At 46.9% G+C, this 18,743-nt stretch overlaps 1 protein-coding gene and 1 pseudogene across 2 annotated transcripts; one reads left to right on the top strand and one right to left on the bottom strand.

The window, feature by feature from the left end:
• Nucleotides 1–284: 284 nt before the first annotated feature.
• LOC116372945 (transcription factor E2F7-like) lies at nucleotides 285–4,383 on the bottom strand (the record flags this gene model as incomplete). The annotated part of the gene is given in 7 exon segments (XM_031821445.1): nucleotides 285–451; nucleotides 919–1,056; nucleotides 1,434–1,592; nucleotides 2,705–2,953; nucleotides 3,641–3,800; nucleotides 4,211–4,269; nucleotides 4,272–4,383. Coding segments are annotated over 7 exon segments (1,044 nt in total), but the record flags the coding sequence as incomplete, so codon positions are not given.
• Nucleotides 4,384–4,412: 29 nt separating this feature from the next.
• LOC116372944 (transcription factor E2F7-like) lies at nucleotides 4,413–18,570 on the top strand (annotated as a pseudogene). Its single transcript, XR_004209459.1, has 11 exons — nucleotides 4,413–4,590; nucleotides 5,000–5,159; nucleotides 5,847–6,095; nucleotides 7,207–7,365; nucleotides 7,743–7,880; nucleotides 8,348–8,515; nucleotides 8,766–8,853; nucleotides 10,028–10,340; nucleotides 13,473–13,662; nucleotides 14,098–14,459; nucleotides 16,355–18,570. The product of XR_004209459.1 is annotated as a transcription factor E2F7-like (transcript).
• The last annotated feature ends 173 nt before the right edge of the window (nucleotides 18,571–18,743 follow it).

The raw sequence follows: 18,743 nt of genomic DNA, 5'->3' as shown, positions 1-18,743 counted from the left end.
CTTCTGGAATAGTCCACTGACTGGGGAAGCAGACCTGGACAGAACCGAGGGAGACGTGAGTTAATTACATTTACAGGTAGTTTATTTGAATGGTCCCAAATAGATGGTTGGTAGATGTTCAACTAACTAGCTGCTTGCCCTAACCTTATCCTAGTCTTACCCCGACCTGTAACCCTAGAATATCAACAGATTAGTAGTTGGTTGACAGTTGACAGCTATGTGCTCTAACCCACTGAGTCATTGGGAACCAGTTGTGATGTGAGCTGTCTGTCCTGACTACTTACCCGTGACCTCTCTGCGTGGGCTGCTGGGCGCCGAGTTGACACGGCGTTGGCTGGCCACGGAGGTGGGCACCACATTGAAGGAGCATGGCGTGCCAGCTTCTGTTTCCTGCCGCCCGGAAGAGCGATGGCCTCCGGAAGAGCGATGGCCGCTACAGCCTCTGAGTCCTCTGTTGAAAAACAGAGTGGTCAGTGAGTTCTGTGTGTCAGTACGAGTAGGGTGAAGTTGCCCCTAGACACTGATCTTGGGTCAGTTTATCATTTTCCACACTAATAGTTAAGGATAGGATAGGAGGAGAGGAAGCTGATCCTAGATCTGTGCCTAGGGGAAATTCATCCCAGAGCGTGTTAGTCTTGGTCAGTAGACAGGTTTATGAGTAGTTTTAGTAGAAGTGAAGACAGTTCCATTATAAATGTATAATGCATCCATTTCCATTCACTGTAATATTGTTTAATAGATGGTCTCCCTATGTACTGAGCTGATGCCCTTCTGAACCAATATGGGAGTGATGTTATTTGTTTTACCACAGGACCACTGTGTGAAAAGTGTTTTAATGAATGCTTTTAAGTGCTATCCTATGTGGATCCACATCTGGCTGTATTATTCACTACCCACATCATTTCAATTCAATCTTACCATGTCTGCTGTGGAAGTCTGCCGGGCCGATCCACTTGAACGCAGGCTTCCTCCCCCTCTCCTCCCGGACGTGGACCTTCTTGATCAATCCCAGACTCGTCAGGACGTTGGCGATGTCATACAGCCGCCGCACCTTAGCTGAAGACAGATTTGAATCAGATTTGAACAACACAGTAAAAAGGCCAATGGCAGGGATGTCTGGGGGTATCGGAGGTGACGTTGCCCCTAGACACTGATCTTGGGTCAGTTTTGAATCTTCCCCACTAATGTTTAAGGTTAGGATTATTAGAGGAGAAGTTGATCCTAGACCTGTACTAGGGAAAACTTCAACCTGCAGCTATTTGGTGGCTGGGTTGTGATCATTAGGCCCCAAAGGGAAGACACTGACTGAAATAGCCAGGGACTACCTGGACTTGATGTTGTGTCAGAGGCTCTTTGACTGCACAGCAAAACCCTCAAGATCCCTATGAGCTCTGGTCAAAAGTCGTGCACTATGTAGGTAATAGGATGCTTACTTTTGTACTTGCTGTGGCTGGCGGGGTCCTGGCTTTCCTCGATGAGGATTTTGGCAGCCACGTCCAGAGTGACCGTCTGGGTCCTGGACACCAGGAAGAGCATGACAAACTTCTGACTCATGATGCGTAGGGACTTGTCTTTCCTCGTGCTGGCGGCCGCTGCAAACAGACAAGCAGAACAAAGTTAAAGGGAATACTGGGTTCTATTCACTAAGTGGCAAACGGAAGAAAATGGACAGAAACAGGGAGGGAACTACCTGAACTTGTTTCCGCTTTTCCGTTGCAAAACGTTTTGCGACGGTGTGCACTAATGAATAGGACGTTGCAGTGGCTTGTATGGTCTAGTGCTGCCGACAGCAGTTACATACCAGTGTCAGCATGGGTTTGAATCTGACCTACAGCATGTCCACACCCTCCTCCTATAGCAATACTACTTTAATGTGTTACAGAGAACGATGGATATTTGATTCAAGACCTGAGTTACCTGTCAAACAGGTGGTCTTGTCAAACAGGACCATAATACGAACGACAACGTTCCTTATTCAGTGAGAGAAAGTGACCCTGCCCGCCTCTCAAAGGGACGTTATGACAGGAAGTGGAAGGCCTAGTGTTCTGCAGGAGGGGACGCCAGATCCAAGGCAACCACTGCCTCTCTAGGGAACAGTAGCTTTGGATTCTGTTAGCTAGCTACATGCAGCTACCTAGTTAGCCAATTAGCCACGTTGAAACGCACAGCCCAGCGTCGTCCCGGGTTAGGGTTTGGCCGGGGTAGCCGTCATTGTAAATAATAATTTGTTCTTAACTAACTTGCCTAGTTAAATAAAGATTAGATACATTTTTTTATAATTTGCCTTTAAGCCCAAGTCAGTAAAAGCATTCCCCATCGTCATGGAGACGAGGGTAGGGGGTAACGTCCTCACGGGTTTATCAAGGCTGATGGATTCTTTGTGTTAATGTGTGTGATGACCAAGCGCTCCTCGTCAATGTGATGGATCACTAATACAACTGGGAGATGACAGCAGAGGAATGGCGACAGGAGCGAAGCTTGGCGGCTGAGCTTTTGATGTGGCACATATTAACTAGTAATCTCCAAACGCCCGCTGAAGTTAATTAACCAGACTGTTTGACTAATAATGACACAGGGTATAAGTGATCCATTACCTGTCGTGAGAAGATTCCCCCCCAATCCTAACCTTAACCATTAGTGCGGAAAATGAAACACTGACCCAAGATCAGCGTCTAGTGGCAATTTCCCCCTACTCTGCTCTCACCACAGCTGGAGTCTCCTTCACCTCCCTCCTCTGGGGTGTGTGTGGTGGCTCCCTCTCTGTGACCACCCTCCGCGGCCTGCTCCATGTGCAGGTGGTAGCGCTGCTGTCTGCCTATCCCCTGCAGCTCGGCCAGGGTGGACCCCAGGCGCCGCCGCCCGTACCACACGTACTGGTTCTTAGCCACGCGCCCCACGATCATCAGAGACTCCAGGACGTTTACGATGTCGTAGATCCGCCGCCGCTCCACCCCTAAAGACAGACAGACACCAGGGACAGGTCACACTGGGGTCAGCAACATGATTCCAGTGTTCTGTTATGTTAGCTGGTTATATAACAAAGCTCTATAACAAAACTAAGGTACCTCAACAGGATTTAATGACGCAGCAGACCATGTCTGGCTGTATCTTAACGTTCCTCAGTCTCAGACATTGCTTGGTTTATACTACAACCTGGTGCTATTCTGGAAGGTACAGTGGGATACGAGGGCTCTGCGGGAAGGTATCCATAGCAACCATTTCCAAAATCCAATAGTGCGTGATATTTCACATAGCTAATGTAATATCCGTTTTATGAGCTATTTCCATTATTGTCTTCCTTTCTGTGCGGTTACCAATTATGGCAGCCTGCCTGAGCCGGGTCGTGTTCATTAGTCATAAAACGGAAGACAACGGGTCATTTGTAGCTGAGTTGCGAGTGCATGATGCTTGTAACACAAGGGTAGTGGGATCGATTCTCGGTACTGCCCATATGTATAATGTCTGCACGCATGACTAAGTTGCTTCGGATAAAAGTGTCTGCTAAATGGCATTTATTATTTAACGGACTGAAACGGGGAGGGACTGTTGAAACATTTCCAAAACATTTTACATCGCTTGCCCTGATGAACATGACCCAGGTGTAGCTGTAATCTCCCCCTCTGGATTTATAGGCTCTTACCCAGGCTGGTAGACACCTCATCCAATGAGATACTGATGGTGTCAGAGGTTGGATAGTCCGGATACAGGGCCAGGAACTTCTGGCACAGCAGGCCCAGGCTCTTCTGCTTCCTGCTGGGCTTCCTTTCCCCCTCTTCCTCCTCCTCGTCCACCACATCAAACTGATCAGAGATACAAAGCATTGTCAAGAAAGTCATTGAGTCAAGAATTGTAAGAATTTATTACAGCATGATACTTTTAAGATTTCAGCATCTATAAATCCATTAGTTGGAAGATGATAATAAAATGATAATGTCACTGTATATTCAAGATAACATATCCTACCAGCAGTTTCTGGCATAACCTTTGCTAATCTCAATCCATACAAATGACCCATAACACATTACTAAATGCTTGCGCAAAGGCAGCCATCACCATCAATTCAGTATAGGAGGTCAGTGTCAGTGTCCCTAATGGCATCTTATTCCCTATACAGTTGACTAGTGTTGACCAGAGCCCTGGTTAAAGTGGTGCACTAATAAAGGGAACAGGGTGCCATTTGGGGTGCAGTCGGTGAGTGGTCAAAGGGTACCTGGCACGGGCCATCCACCTCGACATCCTCCACTGCTCTCTCATTCTCAATGGGCCTAACAGCACCTTCTTCATCTCTCTGTCGCGGATGTCAGGGCTGGCAGCACTGATGAGCATCCTGAGGTTGGCCGTGGGGGTCCAGGGCGTCCGCGTGGGGAGGGGCACCCCGGAACACCTCCAGAGGCTTAACCCGGGGTTAAGCCTCTGAGGTGTTCGGGGGTGCCCCTCCCCACGCGGACCCCTGGACCCCCACGGCCAACCTCAGGATGCTCATCAGTGCTGCAGCCCTGACATCCGCGACAGAGAGATGAAGAAGGTGCTGTTTAGGCCATTGAGAATGAGAGAGCAGTGGAGGATGTCGAGGTGGATGGCCCGTGCCAGGTACCCTTTGACCACTCACCGACTGCACCCCAAATGGCACCCTGTTCCCTTTATAGTGCACCACTTTTAACCAGGGCTCTGGTCAACACTAGTCAACTGTATAGGGAATAAGATGCCATTAGGGACACTGACACTGACCTCCTATACTGAATTGATGGTGATGGCTGCCTTTGCGCAAGCATTTAGTAATGTGTTATGGGTCATTTGTATGGATTGAGATTAGCAAGGTTATGCCAGAAACTGCTGGTAGGATATGTTATCTTGAATATACAGTGACATTATCATTTTATTATCATCTTCCAACTAATGGATTTATAGATGCTGAAATCTTAAAAGTATCATGCTGTAATAAATTCTTACAATTCTTGACTCAATGACTTTCTTGACAATGCTTTGTATCTCTGATCAGTTTGATGTGGTGGACGAGGAGGAGGAAGAGGGGGAAAGGAAGCCCAGCAGGAAGCAGAAGAGCCTGGGCCTGCTGTGCCAGAAGTTCCTGGCCCTGTATCCGGACTATCCAACCTCTGACACCATCAGTATCTCATTGGATGAGGTGTCTACCAGCCTGGGTAAGAGCCTATAAATCCAGAGGGGGAGATTACAGCTACACCTGGGTCATGTTCATCAGGGCAAGCGATGTAAAATGTTTTGGAAATGTTTCAACAGTCCCTCCCCGTTTCAGTCCGTTAAATAATAAATGCCATTTAGCAGACACTTTTATCCGAAGCAACTTAGTCATGCGTGCAGACATTATACATATGGGCAGTACCGAGAATCGATCCCACTACCCTTGTGTTACAAGCATCATGCACTCGCAACTCAGCTACAAATGACCCGTTGTCTTCCGTTTTATGACTAATGAACACGACCCGGCTCAGGCAGGCTGCCATAATTGGTAACCGCACAGAAAGGAAGACAATAATGGAAATAGCTCATAAAACGGATATTACATTAGCTATGTGAAATATCACGCACTATTGGATTTTGGAAATGGTTGCTATGGATACCTTCCCGCAGAGCCCTCGTATCCCACTGTACCTTCCAGAATAGCACCAGGTTGTAGTATAAACCAAGCAATGTCTGAGACTGAGGAACGTTAAGATACAGCCAGACATGGTCTGCTGCGTCATTAAATCCTGTTGAGGTACCTTAGTTTTGTTATAGAGCTTTGTTATATAACCAGCTAACATAACAGAACACTGGAATCATGTTGCTGACCCCAGTGTGACCTGTCCCTGGTGTCTGTCTGTCTTTAGGGGTGGAGCGGCGGCGGATCTACGACATCGTAAACGTCCTGGAGTCTCTGATGATCGTGGGGCGCGTGGCTAAGAACCAGTACGTGTGGTACGGGCGGCGGCGCCTGGGGTCCACCCTGGCCGAGCTGCAGGGGATAGGCAGACAGCAGCGCTACCACCTGCACATGGAGCAGGCCGCGGAGGGTGGTCACAGAGAGGGAGCCACCACACACACCCCAGAGGAGGGAGGTGAAGGAGACTCCAGCTGTGGTGAGAGCAGAGTAGGGGGAAATTGCCACTAGACGCTGATCTTGGGTCAGTGTTTCATTTTCCGCACTAATGGTTAAGGTTAGGATTGGGGGGAATCTTCTCACGACAGGTAATGGATCACTTATACCCTGTGTCATTATTAGTCAAACAGTCTGGTTAATTAACTTCAGCGGGCGTTTGGAGATTACTAGTTAATATGTGCCACATCAAAAGCTCAGCCGCCAAGCTTCGCTCCTGTCGCCATTCCTCTGCTGTCATCTCCCAGTTGTATTAGTGATCCATCACATTGACGAGGAGCGCTTGGTCATCACACACATTAACACAAAGAATCCCATCAGCCTTGATAAACCCGTGAGGACGTTACCCCCTACCCTCGTCTCCATGACGATGGGGAATGCTTTTACTGACTTGGGCTTAAAGGCAAATTATAAAAAAATGTATCTAATCTTTATTTAACTAGGCAAGTTAGTTAAGAACAAATTATTATTTACAATGACGGCTACCCCGGCCAAACCCTAACCCGGGACAACGCTGGGCTGTGCGTTTCAACGTGGCTAATTGGCTAACTAGGTAGCTGCATGTAGCTAGCTAACAGAATCCAAAGCTACTGTTCCCTAGAGAGGCAGTGGTTGCCTTGGATCTGGCGTCCCCTCCTGCAGAACACTAGGCCTTCCACTTCCTGTCATAACGTCCCTTTGAGAGGCGGGCAGGGTCACTTTCTCTCACTGAATAAGGAACGTTGTCGTTCGTATTATGGTCCTGTTTGACAAGACCACCTGTTTGACAGGTAACTCAGGTCTTGAATCAAATATCCATCGTTCTCTGTAACACATTAAAGTAGTATTGCTATAGGAGGAGGGTGTGACATGCTGTAGGTCAGATTCAAACCCATGCTGACACTGGTATGTAACTGCTGTCGGCAGCACTAGACCATACAAGCCACTGCAACGTCCTATTCATTAGTGCACACCGTCGCAAAACGTTTTGCAACGGAAAAGCGGAAACAAGTTCAGGTAGTTCCCTCCCTGTTTCTGTCCATTTTCTTCCGTTTGCCACTTAGTGAATAGAACCCAGTATTCCCTTTAACTTTGTTCTGCTTGTCTGTTTGCAGCGGCCGCCAGCACGAGGAAAGACAAGTCCCTACGCATCATGAGTCAGAAGTTTGTCATGCTCTTCCTGGTGTCCAGGACCCAGACGGTCACTCTGGACGTGGCTGCCAAAATCCTCATCGAGGAAAGCCAGGACCCCGCCAGCCACAGCAAGTACAAAAGTAAGCATCCTATTACCTACATAGTGCACGACTTTTGACCAGAGCTCATAGGGATCTTGAGGGTTTTGCTGTGCAGTCAAAGAGCCTCTGACACAACATCAAGTCCAGGTAGTCCCTGGCTGTTTCAGTCAGTGTCTTCCCTTTGGGGCCTAATGATCACAACCCAGCCACCAAATAGCTGCAGGTTGAAGTTTTCCCTAGTACAGGTCTAGGATCAACTTCTCCTCTAATAATCCTAACCTTAAACATTAGTGGGGAAGATTCAAAACTGACCCAAGATCAGTGTCTAGGGGCAACGTCACCTCCGATACCCCCAGACATCCCTGCCATTGGCCTTTTTACTGTGTTGTTCAAATCTGATTCAAATCTGTCTTCAGCTAAGGTGCGGCGGCTGTATGACATCGCCAACGTCCTGACGAGTCTGGGATTGATCAAGAAGGTCCACGTCCGGGAGGAGAGGGGGAGGAAGCCTGCGTTCAAGTGGATCGGCCCGGCAGACTTCCACAGCAGACATGGTAAGATTGAATTGAAATGATGTGGGTAGTGAATAATACAGCCAGATGTGGATCCACATAGGATAGCACTTAAAAGCATTCATTAAAACACTTTTCACACAGTGGTCCTGTGGTAAAACAAATAACATCACTCCCATATTGGTTCAGAAGGGCATCAGCTCAGTACATAGGGAGACCATCTATTAAACAATATTACAGTGAATGGAAATGGATGCATTATACATTTATAATGGAACTGTCTTCACTTCTACTAAAACTACTCATAAACCTGTCTACTGACCAAGACTAACACGCTCTGGGATGAATTTCCCCTAGGCACAGATCTAGGATCAGCTTCCTCTCCTCCTATCCTATCCTTAACTATTAGTGTGGAAAATGATAAACTGACCCAAGATCAGTGTCTAGGGGCAACTTCACCCTACTCCTACTGACACACAGAACTCACTGACCACTCTGTTTTTCAACAGAGGACTCAGAGGCTGTAGCGGCCATCGCTCTTCCGGAGGCCATCGCTCTTCCGGGCGACAGGAAACAGAAGCTGGCACGCCATGCCTCCTTCAATGTGGTGCCCACCTCCGTGGCCAGCCAACGCCGTGTCAACTCGGCGCCCAGCAGCCCACGCAGAGAGGTCACGGGTAAGGAGTCAGGACAGACAGCTCACATCACAACTGGTTCCCAATGACTCAGTGGGTTAGAGCACATAGCTGTCAACTGTCAACCAACTACTAATCTGTTGATATTCTAGGGTTACAGGTCGGGGTAAGACTAGGATAAGGTTAGGGCAAGCAGCTAGTTAGTTGAACATCTACCAACCATCTATTTGGGACCATTCAAATAAACTACCTGTAAATGTAATTAACTCACGTCTCCCTCGGTTCTGTCCAGGTCTGCTTCCCCAGTCAGTGGACTATTCCAGAAGGTGTGTGAGCAACAGCGCTGTGTGCCGGCTGCAGTTTGGAACCACTGTTACAGGGTAAGTAGAACACACACGGAAGGAGGCACACACACACCAAACATCCCAGGCTGCTACCAATCCTGTTCCTAATCACGCCATCACTTTTCATACGCCATCCAGTGGTAATAACCTTAGATTTACTGCAAACAATCTACAACTTCTGTGTTGCATTTCATGATCTATTACACTGCCTGTTGCCAAGGACTAGCTTGTTGGTTGAATGTAATGACACATCAGGTCCACTGGTATACAACAGGGCTGCCATGTGAATAAAATATATGAAGGTGTCCCAAATGGCACCCTTTATAGTGCACTACTTTTGACCGGAGCCCTATGGGAGCCCTATATGCCCTGGTCAAAAGTAGTGCACTATATAGTGAATAAGGGGCCATTTGAAACATGGCTTATGTGGTGATTTAGTTGCAACTCAGGAACAGGAAACTGGGCCCTTAGAGGAAGTGATGCGTGCAAATGACCAGCTCCAGAGGCTCCGGCTTGGAGTTTTTAATAGGCCCGGCTGAAGCTCTCCACAAACTGTTATTGGTCCACGTCTCACAGTTCATTTCATTTATAAAAGGTGGTTTTCGTAATGGTTCGCTTTGAGTTTTTACTCTTACCCTGGTGTTTGTTTAGGCTGGGTTTGACATGTTTTACATGAGTTGGCTGCAGTGTCTCCTGGTCCTCTCGGTTTCTGACCATTTCTACTAGGAATGTGGTGGCTATTTCACCGGTGGCCAAGCCACAGCCGTCTCAAGGCTGTTGCTGCTCTAAGTGTTTTTGGAGTGGGGATGGAGGAGTCGTAAAGGTTGCTGGTTCCAAACTGCTGAGAGGGAGTGTTTTTTTGTTGTATTTTTTCCAATTGAAATCTGGTCTGGCTAATGCAGTCACCACATTGTTTTGTTTTTCTGGAAAAAATAGCATTTAAGGACTTTACTACTATATGTTTCTACATTCTAATGTCCCATCTTTTTTTCTAAACCGTATAATGCAAAGGTGTGAAACTCAATTCCTAGAGGACCATGTCTGATTAAGACCTAGAGAGTTCCTAATTAATTAATGTCATTCATTGGAACAAAACCCCGCAGACACTCGGCCCCTCCAGGAAATGAATCTGACAGCCCTGCTACAGAGCATTTGCTTGGAGAGAATGACAGAAACATATGTCTAAGTTGGTTCCTCTGTGTCTTTGCAGTGTCTCCCACCCCAGCGGCGGACTTCAGAGCCCCGCCCACAGTGACGGCAACTCCCTGCTCTGCTCCCCGGGCCTAGCCCCCCTGGCCGTGCCCGTCCACCCAGAGGGTTCATACGTGGGACCCCTGTCCCCCCATCCCCACCACATGGCCTATCTACCCAGCCTGTCCCAGGCCTCGGTGGTCATGCTGTACGGAGGTCCGGAGGCGCAGGATGGGCTTGACTGCTCCAGAGAGAACATCCTGGAGAAGAGGAAGAAGGATGAAGGAGTGGAGGAGAAGAGGGAGTCACCTGAGACAGAGCTATCTGAAAAGGTGAGTTTGTGGAGAAAAAGTGAGATCCACAGATGTACTGTGGATCTCTGATTGACCATGAGCCTGACACGTTTCAGGTAGTCGTTGTCCATATTTCCACACTGTACCAAGGACCACCTCTGACCTTAGATCACTGTAGATCATCCTCCTAGGATGCTAGACCAATCACAGTAATGTATGATCCATATTTAAAGGGGAAGTTCAGTGTTTTACTACTTAACGATAGAGGGTTCCTCACCCTGAAAGTTGTGAAAAACTAAACTTCCCCTTTTTAATTAGAAGCGTGGTGATTTGACAACCGATAAGACGGGTCAAGGAGAGCGACGCTTCATACTGTAACGTCTCAGGTCTAGATTCAATCAGATCAAGTGTTAACCAGCGATAGCTGACACCCCTCATAGCTGATGTGTCGGAGGTGGAACTGCATTGGCGCTGTCAAATCGGTCTTGATCATTGTCAGGAAGCCACACCGTCCCACTCACGTTAAAGTTCAGAGGGAGAAAGGCTACATAGAAATAATGATGAGTTCTATCAGTGTTCAGTCTAAACCAGGCTGCGTGGGATTCTCATAATGCGACTCTGTGCAGCCAATGGCAATGTCCGCTTTAGGTATAATGACGTGAGCTGCTTGTGGATTTGACAGCTCTAACGCAGTTCTACCTCTTACACCGCCAAAACAATCTCTATGCTAATGTCACATAAAGCAGATCTGATTGAATAGAACCCTCCGTCTTAATAACACACTGGTTGGTTTCCAAGGTGACCAGTACACTCTTTATGCATTGTCAGTAATGAGCTTCCCAATGATGCCCTTTTGTTATTTATAAGTGACACACACTGATACGACTGCTGAGAAGTCACACACACACACACAGAGAACTGCCTGTCTGTCTGGACACTCCATTTATACCCACTCTAAAGATCACAGTACATAACTTTGTCCTCTGTTGGTTTAATTCAACATGTGTATTGGAAGTATCTGTGTTGCTTCCTATATGGCACCCTATTTGCTATATAGTGCACTACTTTAGACCAGGGTCTATTGGGTAGTGCACTATGTAGGGAATAGGGTGCCATTTGAGAGGCAGCCTGTGATTTTGTGAGGTTCATTACATGTGAAGGTGAAAGACATAACTCAGAAGAATGTGCTGTTTATGTTCAGCGATCACTTCATAATGAAAAGAGGTTTCCTCAAGTTTCTTAGCAACATTATACTGATTGATTAGAAAATTGAGAGCTTCTGATGATGATATGAAGACATGGAAGTAGTAGAGGACGACATTATGAAGACATGGAAGTAGTAGAGGATGACATTATGGAGGCATGGAAGTAGTAGAGGACGACATTATGGAGGCATGGAAGTAGTAGAGGACGACATTATGGAGGCATGGAAGTAGTAGAGGATGACATTATGGAGGCATGGAAGTAGTAGAGGACGACATTATGGAGACATGGAAGTAGTAGAGGACGACATTATGGAGACATGGAAGTAGTAGAGGATGACATTATGGAGACATGGAAGTAGTAGAGGACGACATTATGAAGACATTGAAGTAGTAGAGGACGACATTATGGAGACATGGAAGTAGTAGAGGACGACATTATGAAGACATTGAAGTAGTAGAGGACGACATTATGGAGGCATGGAAGTAGTAGAGGATGACATTATGGAGACATGGAAGTAGTAGAGGACGACATTATGGAGACATGGAAGTAGTAGAGGACGACATTATGGCGGCATGGAAGTAGTAGAGGACGACATTATGGAGGCATGGAAGTAGTAGAGGACGACATTATGGAGGCATGGAAGTAGTAGAGGATGACATTATGGAGGCATGGAAGTAGTAGAGGACGACATTATGGAGACATGGCAGTAGTAGAGGATGACATTATGGAGACATGGCAGTAGTAGAGGACGACATTATGGAGGCATGGAAGTAGTAGAGGACGACATTATGGAGGCATGGAAGTAATAGAGGACGACATTATGGAGGCATGGAAGTAGTAGAGGACGACATTATGGAGACATGGCAGTAGTAGAGGACGACATTATTTCAGTATATTTCATCATCATACATGCTGTGATTTAATTCAGAAAATGCAGAAAATCTTGTTAATGATTCCTGAAAGCGAAGCATTAAATTAAAATCTGAATCACTGCATGCTCCCTGACCAGGATAAAAGGATTCCAAGTTGTAATTAAACACAATGGCATTATCATTTTGGTGATGCATGTGATATTTGTAATTGTACAAAACCCCAGACTATTAATCTCAGCCTCTCACTTCCATTCAAATTGAGGAGCGAGAGAAGTCATGGTAGGTGTGCTCAAATCCACACAGTATTTCTACCTACCAGTAGTCTGGTACATTCACCTGAAGCAGTCACAAAATCCTCTGCAGAGGAAGCATAGCAGTTCACATTATTTGTGCTTGAAAAATTAGCAAAACAGAGCTATCATTTTTGTAGATGAGCCATGCAATTTCATGGCTCATTATTTGAGAGGGAAATGTGATCAAAGCTCATCGTAAATTAATTATGGGATGCACTAGGGAGCGCTGCAGCATTGGGCTGTGGGAGGGTCACATTAAAAACGGAAGAATAGGAGCTGATCGTGGACTACAGGAAAAGGCGGGCCGATCAGGCCCCCATTAACTGTAGTGTAGAGAGTTTCAAGTGCCTTGGTCCGAACACACCAAGACAGTCGTGAAGAGGGCACGACAACACCTTTTCCCCCTCAGGAGACTGAAGAGATTTGGCATGGGTCCCCAGATCCTCAAAAAGTTCTACAGCTGCACCATCGAGAGCATCCTGGCCGGTTGCATCACCACCTAGTATGGAAACTGTTCGGCATCTGACCGTTAGGCGCTACAGAGGGTAGTGCGCACGGCCCAGTACATCACTGGGGCCTAGGACCCGGCAAGCGGTACCGGCAAGCGCCAAGTCTTGGACCAAAAGGCTCCTTAACAGCTTCTACCCCCAAGCCAAAAGACTGCTGAACAATTAATCAAATGGCCACCGGACTATTTACATTGGCACCCCCCCCCTCCTCCTCCCTTTTGTACACTGCTGCTACTAGCTGTTTATTATTGTTGTACTTGGGCACTTTACAAATAGTTTTTCTATTCCTAGAGAAGGAGAGTGGAGGGAAACAGCTGTCAGATGACCACCAGCCCAAGGACCAGCTCCCTAGAGCACCCAGGGGGGCTAGTCAGGGAAGAGGCCCTATTGAGAGTCCTCAGGGACGGGGAGGTGGACAGACAGAGCCCCCACAACAACCTGGTCCGGCCTTCACACTACCTCTATGTGCCTAACTCTGCAGGTATGCTATGTTAAAAACAACTCTGTGCCAGTCAGTCAGTGTTGCAGTGTTGCTCGGTTAATGTCTCTTATCCACACTAGCATCATTTTTTTAGTTTGCGTCTCTGAAACATGACCTTAGACTGGATATTGGACTGTACAGGTAGTGCTAATAGACTTGTTGTCTACTTAGGAGCAGTGTCCTTAACGTAGTGACCTCAGTCCCATGTAGGGATTTGTAGTCTTTCAAGGATAAAGGCATTGTGAGTGATGATCACGCCTATTTTTCTATGTTCTTGTGATTTTTGGCTGCACCTCGTCTCCTGTTGGTTGAAGCGATGTCTACTCCCCCTCCTCATGGTTTCATAGGGCGCTGGTCAAAAATAGTGCACTAAATGGGGAATAGGGTGCCATTTTTCACAGATGACTCGTCCTCATTCACCCCTCTCCCCTCCAGGTCTCAACAGTCTCAACTTCCTCCTCTCTGCTGGTCAGACGACAGGCGGCCTGACTCTACCTGCTGGCACCCTGCCCTATGTCCTTGTGCCCTCCTCCACCCTCTCCCCCTACCCACTCATGGCCAACAGGGGCGATGCCAATCTCAATTTCAACATGTCCACCATGATGTCCCCCGCCTGCTTCGTGGTGGGATCCGCCGGGCCCTACACAGTGGCCGGAGCCCCGGAGTTCAATGGGGTGGCAGTGGCGCCGGCCCTCTCCAGTCCAGAGCAGCACCCGCTATTCGGGTCGGCACCCATACCTTCACATTCTCCCTTGGAGACCAGGCCGCCTCTGACCTTCATCCAGACAGAGACACAGGTGAGATAGGCAGGAAGACAGACAGACAGGCGGGAAGATAGATAGATAGACCGGCAGCTAGACAGACAGACAGACCGTGCCTTAACCACTTCACATTGCGGGAAGGTAGACAGACAGACAGACCGTGCCTTAACCACTTCACATGGCGGGAAGGTAGATAGACCGGCAGGAAGGTAGACAGACAGACAGACCGTGCCTTAACCACTTCACATGGCGGGAAGGTAGATAGACCGGCAGGAAGGTAGACAGACAGACCGTGCCTTAACCACTTCACATGGCGGGAAGGTAGATAGACCGGTAGACAGACAGACAGACCGTGCCTTAACCACTTCACATGGCGGGAAGGTAGATAGACCGGCAGGAAGGTAGACAGACAGACAGACCGTGCCTTAACCACTTCACATGGCGGGAAGGTAGATAGACCGGCAGGAAGGTAGACAGACAGACAGACAGACCGTGCCTTAACCACTTCACATGGCGGGAAGGTAGATAGACCGGTAGACAGACAGACCGTGCCTTAACCACTTCACATGGCGGGAAGGTAGATAGACCGGCAGGAAGGTAGACAGACAGACAGACCGTGCCTTAACCACTTCACATGGCGGGAAGGTAGATAGACCGGCAGGAAGGTAGACAGACAGACAGACAGACCGTGCCTTAACCACTTCACATGGCGGGAAGGTAGATAGACCGGCAGGAAGGTAGACAGACAGACAGACCGTGCCTTAACCACTTCACATGGCGGGAAGGTAGATAGACCGGCAGGAAGGTAGACAGACAGACAGACAGACCGTGCCTTAACCACTTCACATGGCGGGAAGGTAGATAGACCGGCAGGAAGGTAGACAGACAGACAGACCGTGCCTTAACCACTTCACATGGCGGGAAGGTAGACAGACAGAACGTGCCTTAACCACTTCACATGGTGGGAAGGTAGATAGATAGGCGGGAAGGTAGATAGATAGGCGGGAAGGTAGGTAGATAGACAGACGTCTAGTCCGTGCCTTAACCACTTCACATGGATCAGATTATATTTGGAAAGCAGTTAAATCCGGTCACATGATGTATGACCTTTTGTGTAGCAGACAAACACTGGAAATGCCACCGTCAAACTCCGTTTATCATGTTTAACTACTCCACAGCAGTTCAGCTTTTATTTGCTTTAAAAAGATTATCCCCGAAAAGGAAAATATAGCTTTTTTCACCTCAGCAGAGTTCATTAATCTTTTGGTCATTAAAAGACAATTAAACTCCCCAACATAGCTCTGATGACGTCACTCTGTGCCTCGAGAAGACACTTCTCAGACTCCGGTTGCATCCCAAATTGGACTCTATTCCCTATAGCTATAACTCACTACCTTTGACCAGAGCCCATAGGACTTTTGTCTAAAGTAGTGCATTATGTAGGGATTAGGGTACCATTTGGGATACAGGCTCACTCGTTAGACTCTTGGCGCAAAATGAAGGGACATTATTAATGATTGGACGAGCCAACGTGTTCATCCATAACAAATGAATCAGCACACGGTCTCCCATTCCTGCTATGCACTCCCTCTCCTAACATTGATGGAATGTAGACTGTATACAAGTGGTCTGTTTCCAACAGGTTGTTCGCTTGCTCTGCTTAGAAATGCATAGCTAGGTTTCGCAGTGGGGAATAGGGTTCAAGCTGAAATGTGTCCTTCGCTGGAAAACATTGTGTTTCTTAGAATTGAATTGAGTGGTATTTTATAAGGCTGGTATTTGGAAGAGGGGGTGAGGGGTAGATGGAATACTGTCACAGTGATACTCTACTGCCAGAGTTGATTATTCATCTGTAGTGAGATGCTCGGCAGAGGCAGCTTTCCTTAAACTGTGTGGTTTCAGGGCCTCACTCTCTTGTCTCTCCTCCACAGACACCACAGACTCCCAAGGAGGCGGCAGCTGGCGGTGGCTCCAAGGCCTTCTTCCAGACGCCAGGGACCCTGGGAACAGCCACCACAACCCCCGTGGCCCGCCGACGAGGCTCCGCCCAGAGGAGGCTGGACATCGGCCAACCACTGACCAATTAGAAGTCTGGGGACCTTTTAGAGTGGGCGTGGCTGTTAGCTATAACCTGAAAGGCTGCCTAGTGGCCTGAGAGGAACGGACAAATGTTGCTCTCTGGCTAAACATGCTCTGACTGCGCTAGCTTTGGCTTTACTCCCCACGCTCTGACTCTCAGGGTATCTGTTCTGTATGACCGAACTGTGTTGCTTTCATACCACTGGTGCTTCGCCTTATTACTGGGGAATGAATGCTAGTCTATACGATACCTCCTTTAAGTGCCTCATCATGTAGGGCGAAGTTGCCCCTAGACTCTGATTTTGGGCCAGTTTGCAGTTTCCTCACTAATGGTTAAGGTTAGGATTGGGGGAAGGGAAGCTGATCCTAGGGGAAACTTCACCCTCGAGTTCCTCATGATTGGACTGTGGGACACCGATAACTATCAGAGGACACAGGGAAGCAGTGTTGTCGTCTTTTGTTTTAGTGCCCTCCTGTGGTGGGAGTTAGGTACCACTCATATTTATTTTTCTAGTCCATCTTCCATAGAAAGATTGAGCTACCTTGGTAATCGCTCCACCCATGACTTTATTATATCCCAACGTTGTTTATATATTAACTCATATATCTGTTGAGTATTGGGACTGTTGAGTAACAATTCTGATGATGTTACTCTACTTTTAGTACTAAGTATTTAAGAATATACTTCTGATTCGCTGGCTCTGGAGGGATTCGGTAAAAACGGTATCCGTAGGAAAAGGGAAAACAGTTGATCATAGGTTAAATATCACTGGAAGCTGAAAGGCTTCCCATGATGACACATTTCAGAAACTGGTGTTGGTAATAAGTCATGACGTCGAAGAGATATCGATACGCTTCTCGGTTGCATTTCTAGCGTGTAACTGACCTGGCTCTAAGAGAGGTTTAAAAACCACGGGTTTTCACTGTGTAAATGAGGTTTTAACTTAAAAACTCCACCCAAAACTATATTTTGCTATGTGTTTCATTAGTCCATTGTTAATATAGTCCAAAATGTTTTGGGTGGAGTTTTCCTTTAAGCAGTCACAGCAACACATTGGTGAGCTTAAGGCCTACAAAATGGCTGCCAGGGTTTTTGGTACAAAGACTGGCATCTTGGCCACTCCAAAGGGTTCTGTATTTGTACAACACTCATGTGGTTTACAGGTTTCCAATTGTTGGGCTTTAAGAATAACACCAAATGCCAGCATCGCTCTCTGTCAATGTGTATGTGCTCACACCACCGCATGCCAGGTGAAAACTAAATGTGAAATGATTTGATGATGTTACAAGATACTTGAATGACTTAGTTACCCAGTGGTGTATACTGGAGACTAGAGTGAAATATCAAAGTACTGTATTTAATGCATTAAATGACGTGCATTAGAGTTTGGCCTCTGAAATATTTTTTTTGGGGGGGGGGTAATTGAGGAAAAGTTACATTACACCAAAGGGTGCTGATCATCTACTTGAACTGTAGAACACAGGAGGTTGGTGGCACCTTAATTGGGGAGGACGGGCTCATGGTAATGAGTGGAATCTGGAATGGTATCAAATACATCACACATGGCTCACATCTGTTATGATGCCATTCCATTTGCTCTGTTCTGGCCATTATGAGCCGTCCTCCTGTCAGAGGCGTTCACTGCTGTAGATGTGTTTAATTCCATTTGCTCTGTTCTGGCCATTATTATGAGCCGTCCTCCTGTCAGAGGCCTACACTGCTGTAGATGTGTTGTTCATGTACAGAAATCTTTTTTTTTTAAACCAATAATTATTTTTCTATATTGTATTCATATGTTTTTAATTATTACTTCAAAACATAAATGTTTAATTTAATGCTGCTTCTTCTCATAAAATAATAATTGCACTGCTAGTTTCTGTAGTTTTCCGTCCGCTGCTTTGTAGGAAACCTTTTCTAACATTACAACACAGTTATTTTCACGGTGCTTATTACTGGCTGTATGTACTACTGGCTGTATGTACTACTACTGCCTGCATGTATGTTATGAGACAAACGGGTTTTTTCTCTAGACATCCACAACCTTTGTAATAAAAAAGTGAAAATGTCCAGCTGCTTTCCGAGTTGTCTTCATAGAATTGCAAGTGATATGAGCAACTCGTATTTCTCACAAATAGATTTTTCACCTGTAAATGTAGCATTGTATATCTAGCTCTGAGCAATGACACTTTGTTTTGTCAAATTACAACATATTTAGCCACAGGTCGTTGTGCTAGACAATA

The sequence above is a fragment of the Oncorhynchus kisutch genome, unplaced genomic scaffold (assembly GCF_002021735.2).
Source record: "Oncorhynchus kisutch isolate 150728-3 unplaced genomic scaffold, Okis_V2 scaffold3975, whole genome shotgun sequence".
NCBI lineage: Eukaryota > Metazoa > Chordata > Actinopteri > Salmoniformes > Salmonidae > Oncorhynchus > Oncorhynchus kisutch.
This window is presented reverse-complemented; position numbering and strand designations above follow the sequence as displayed.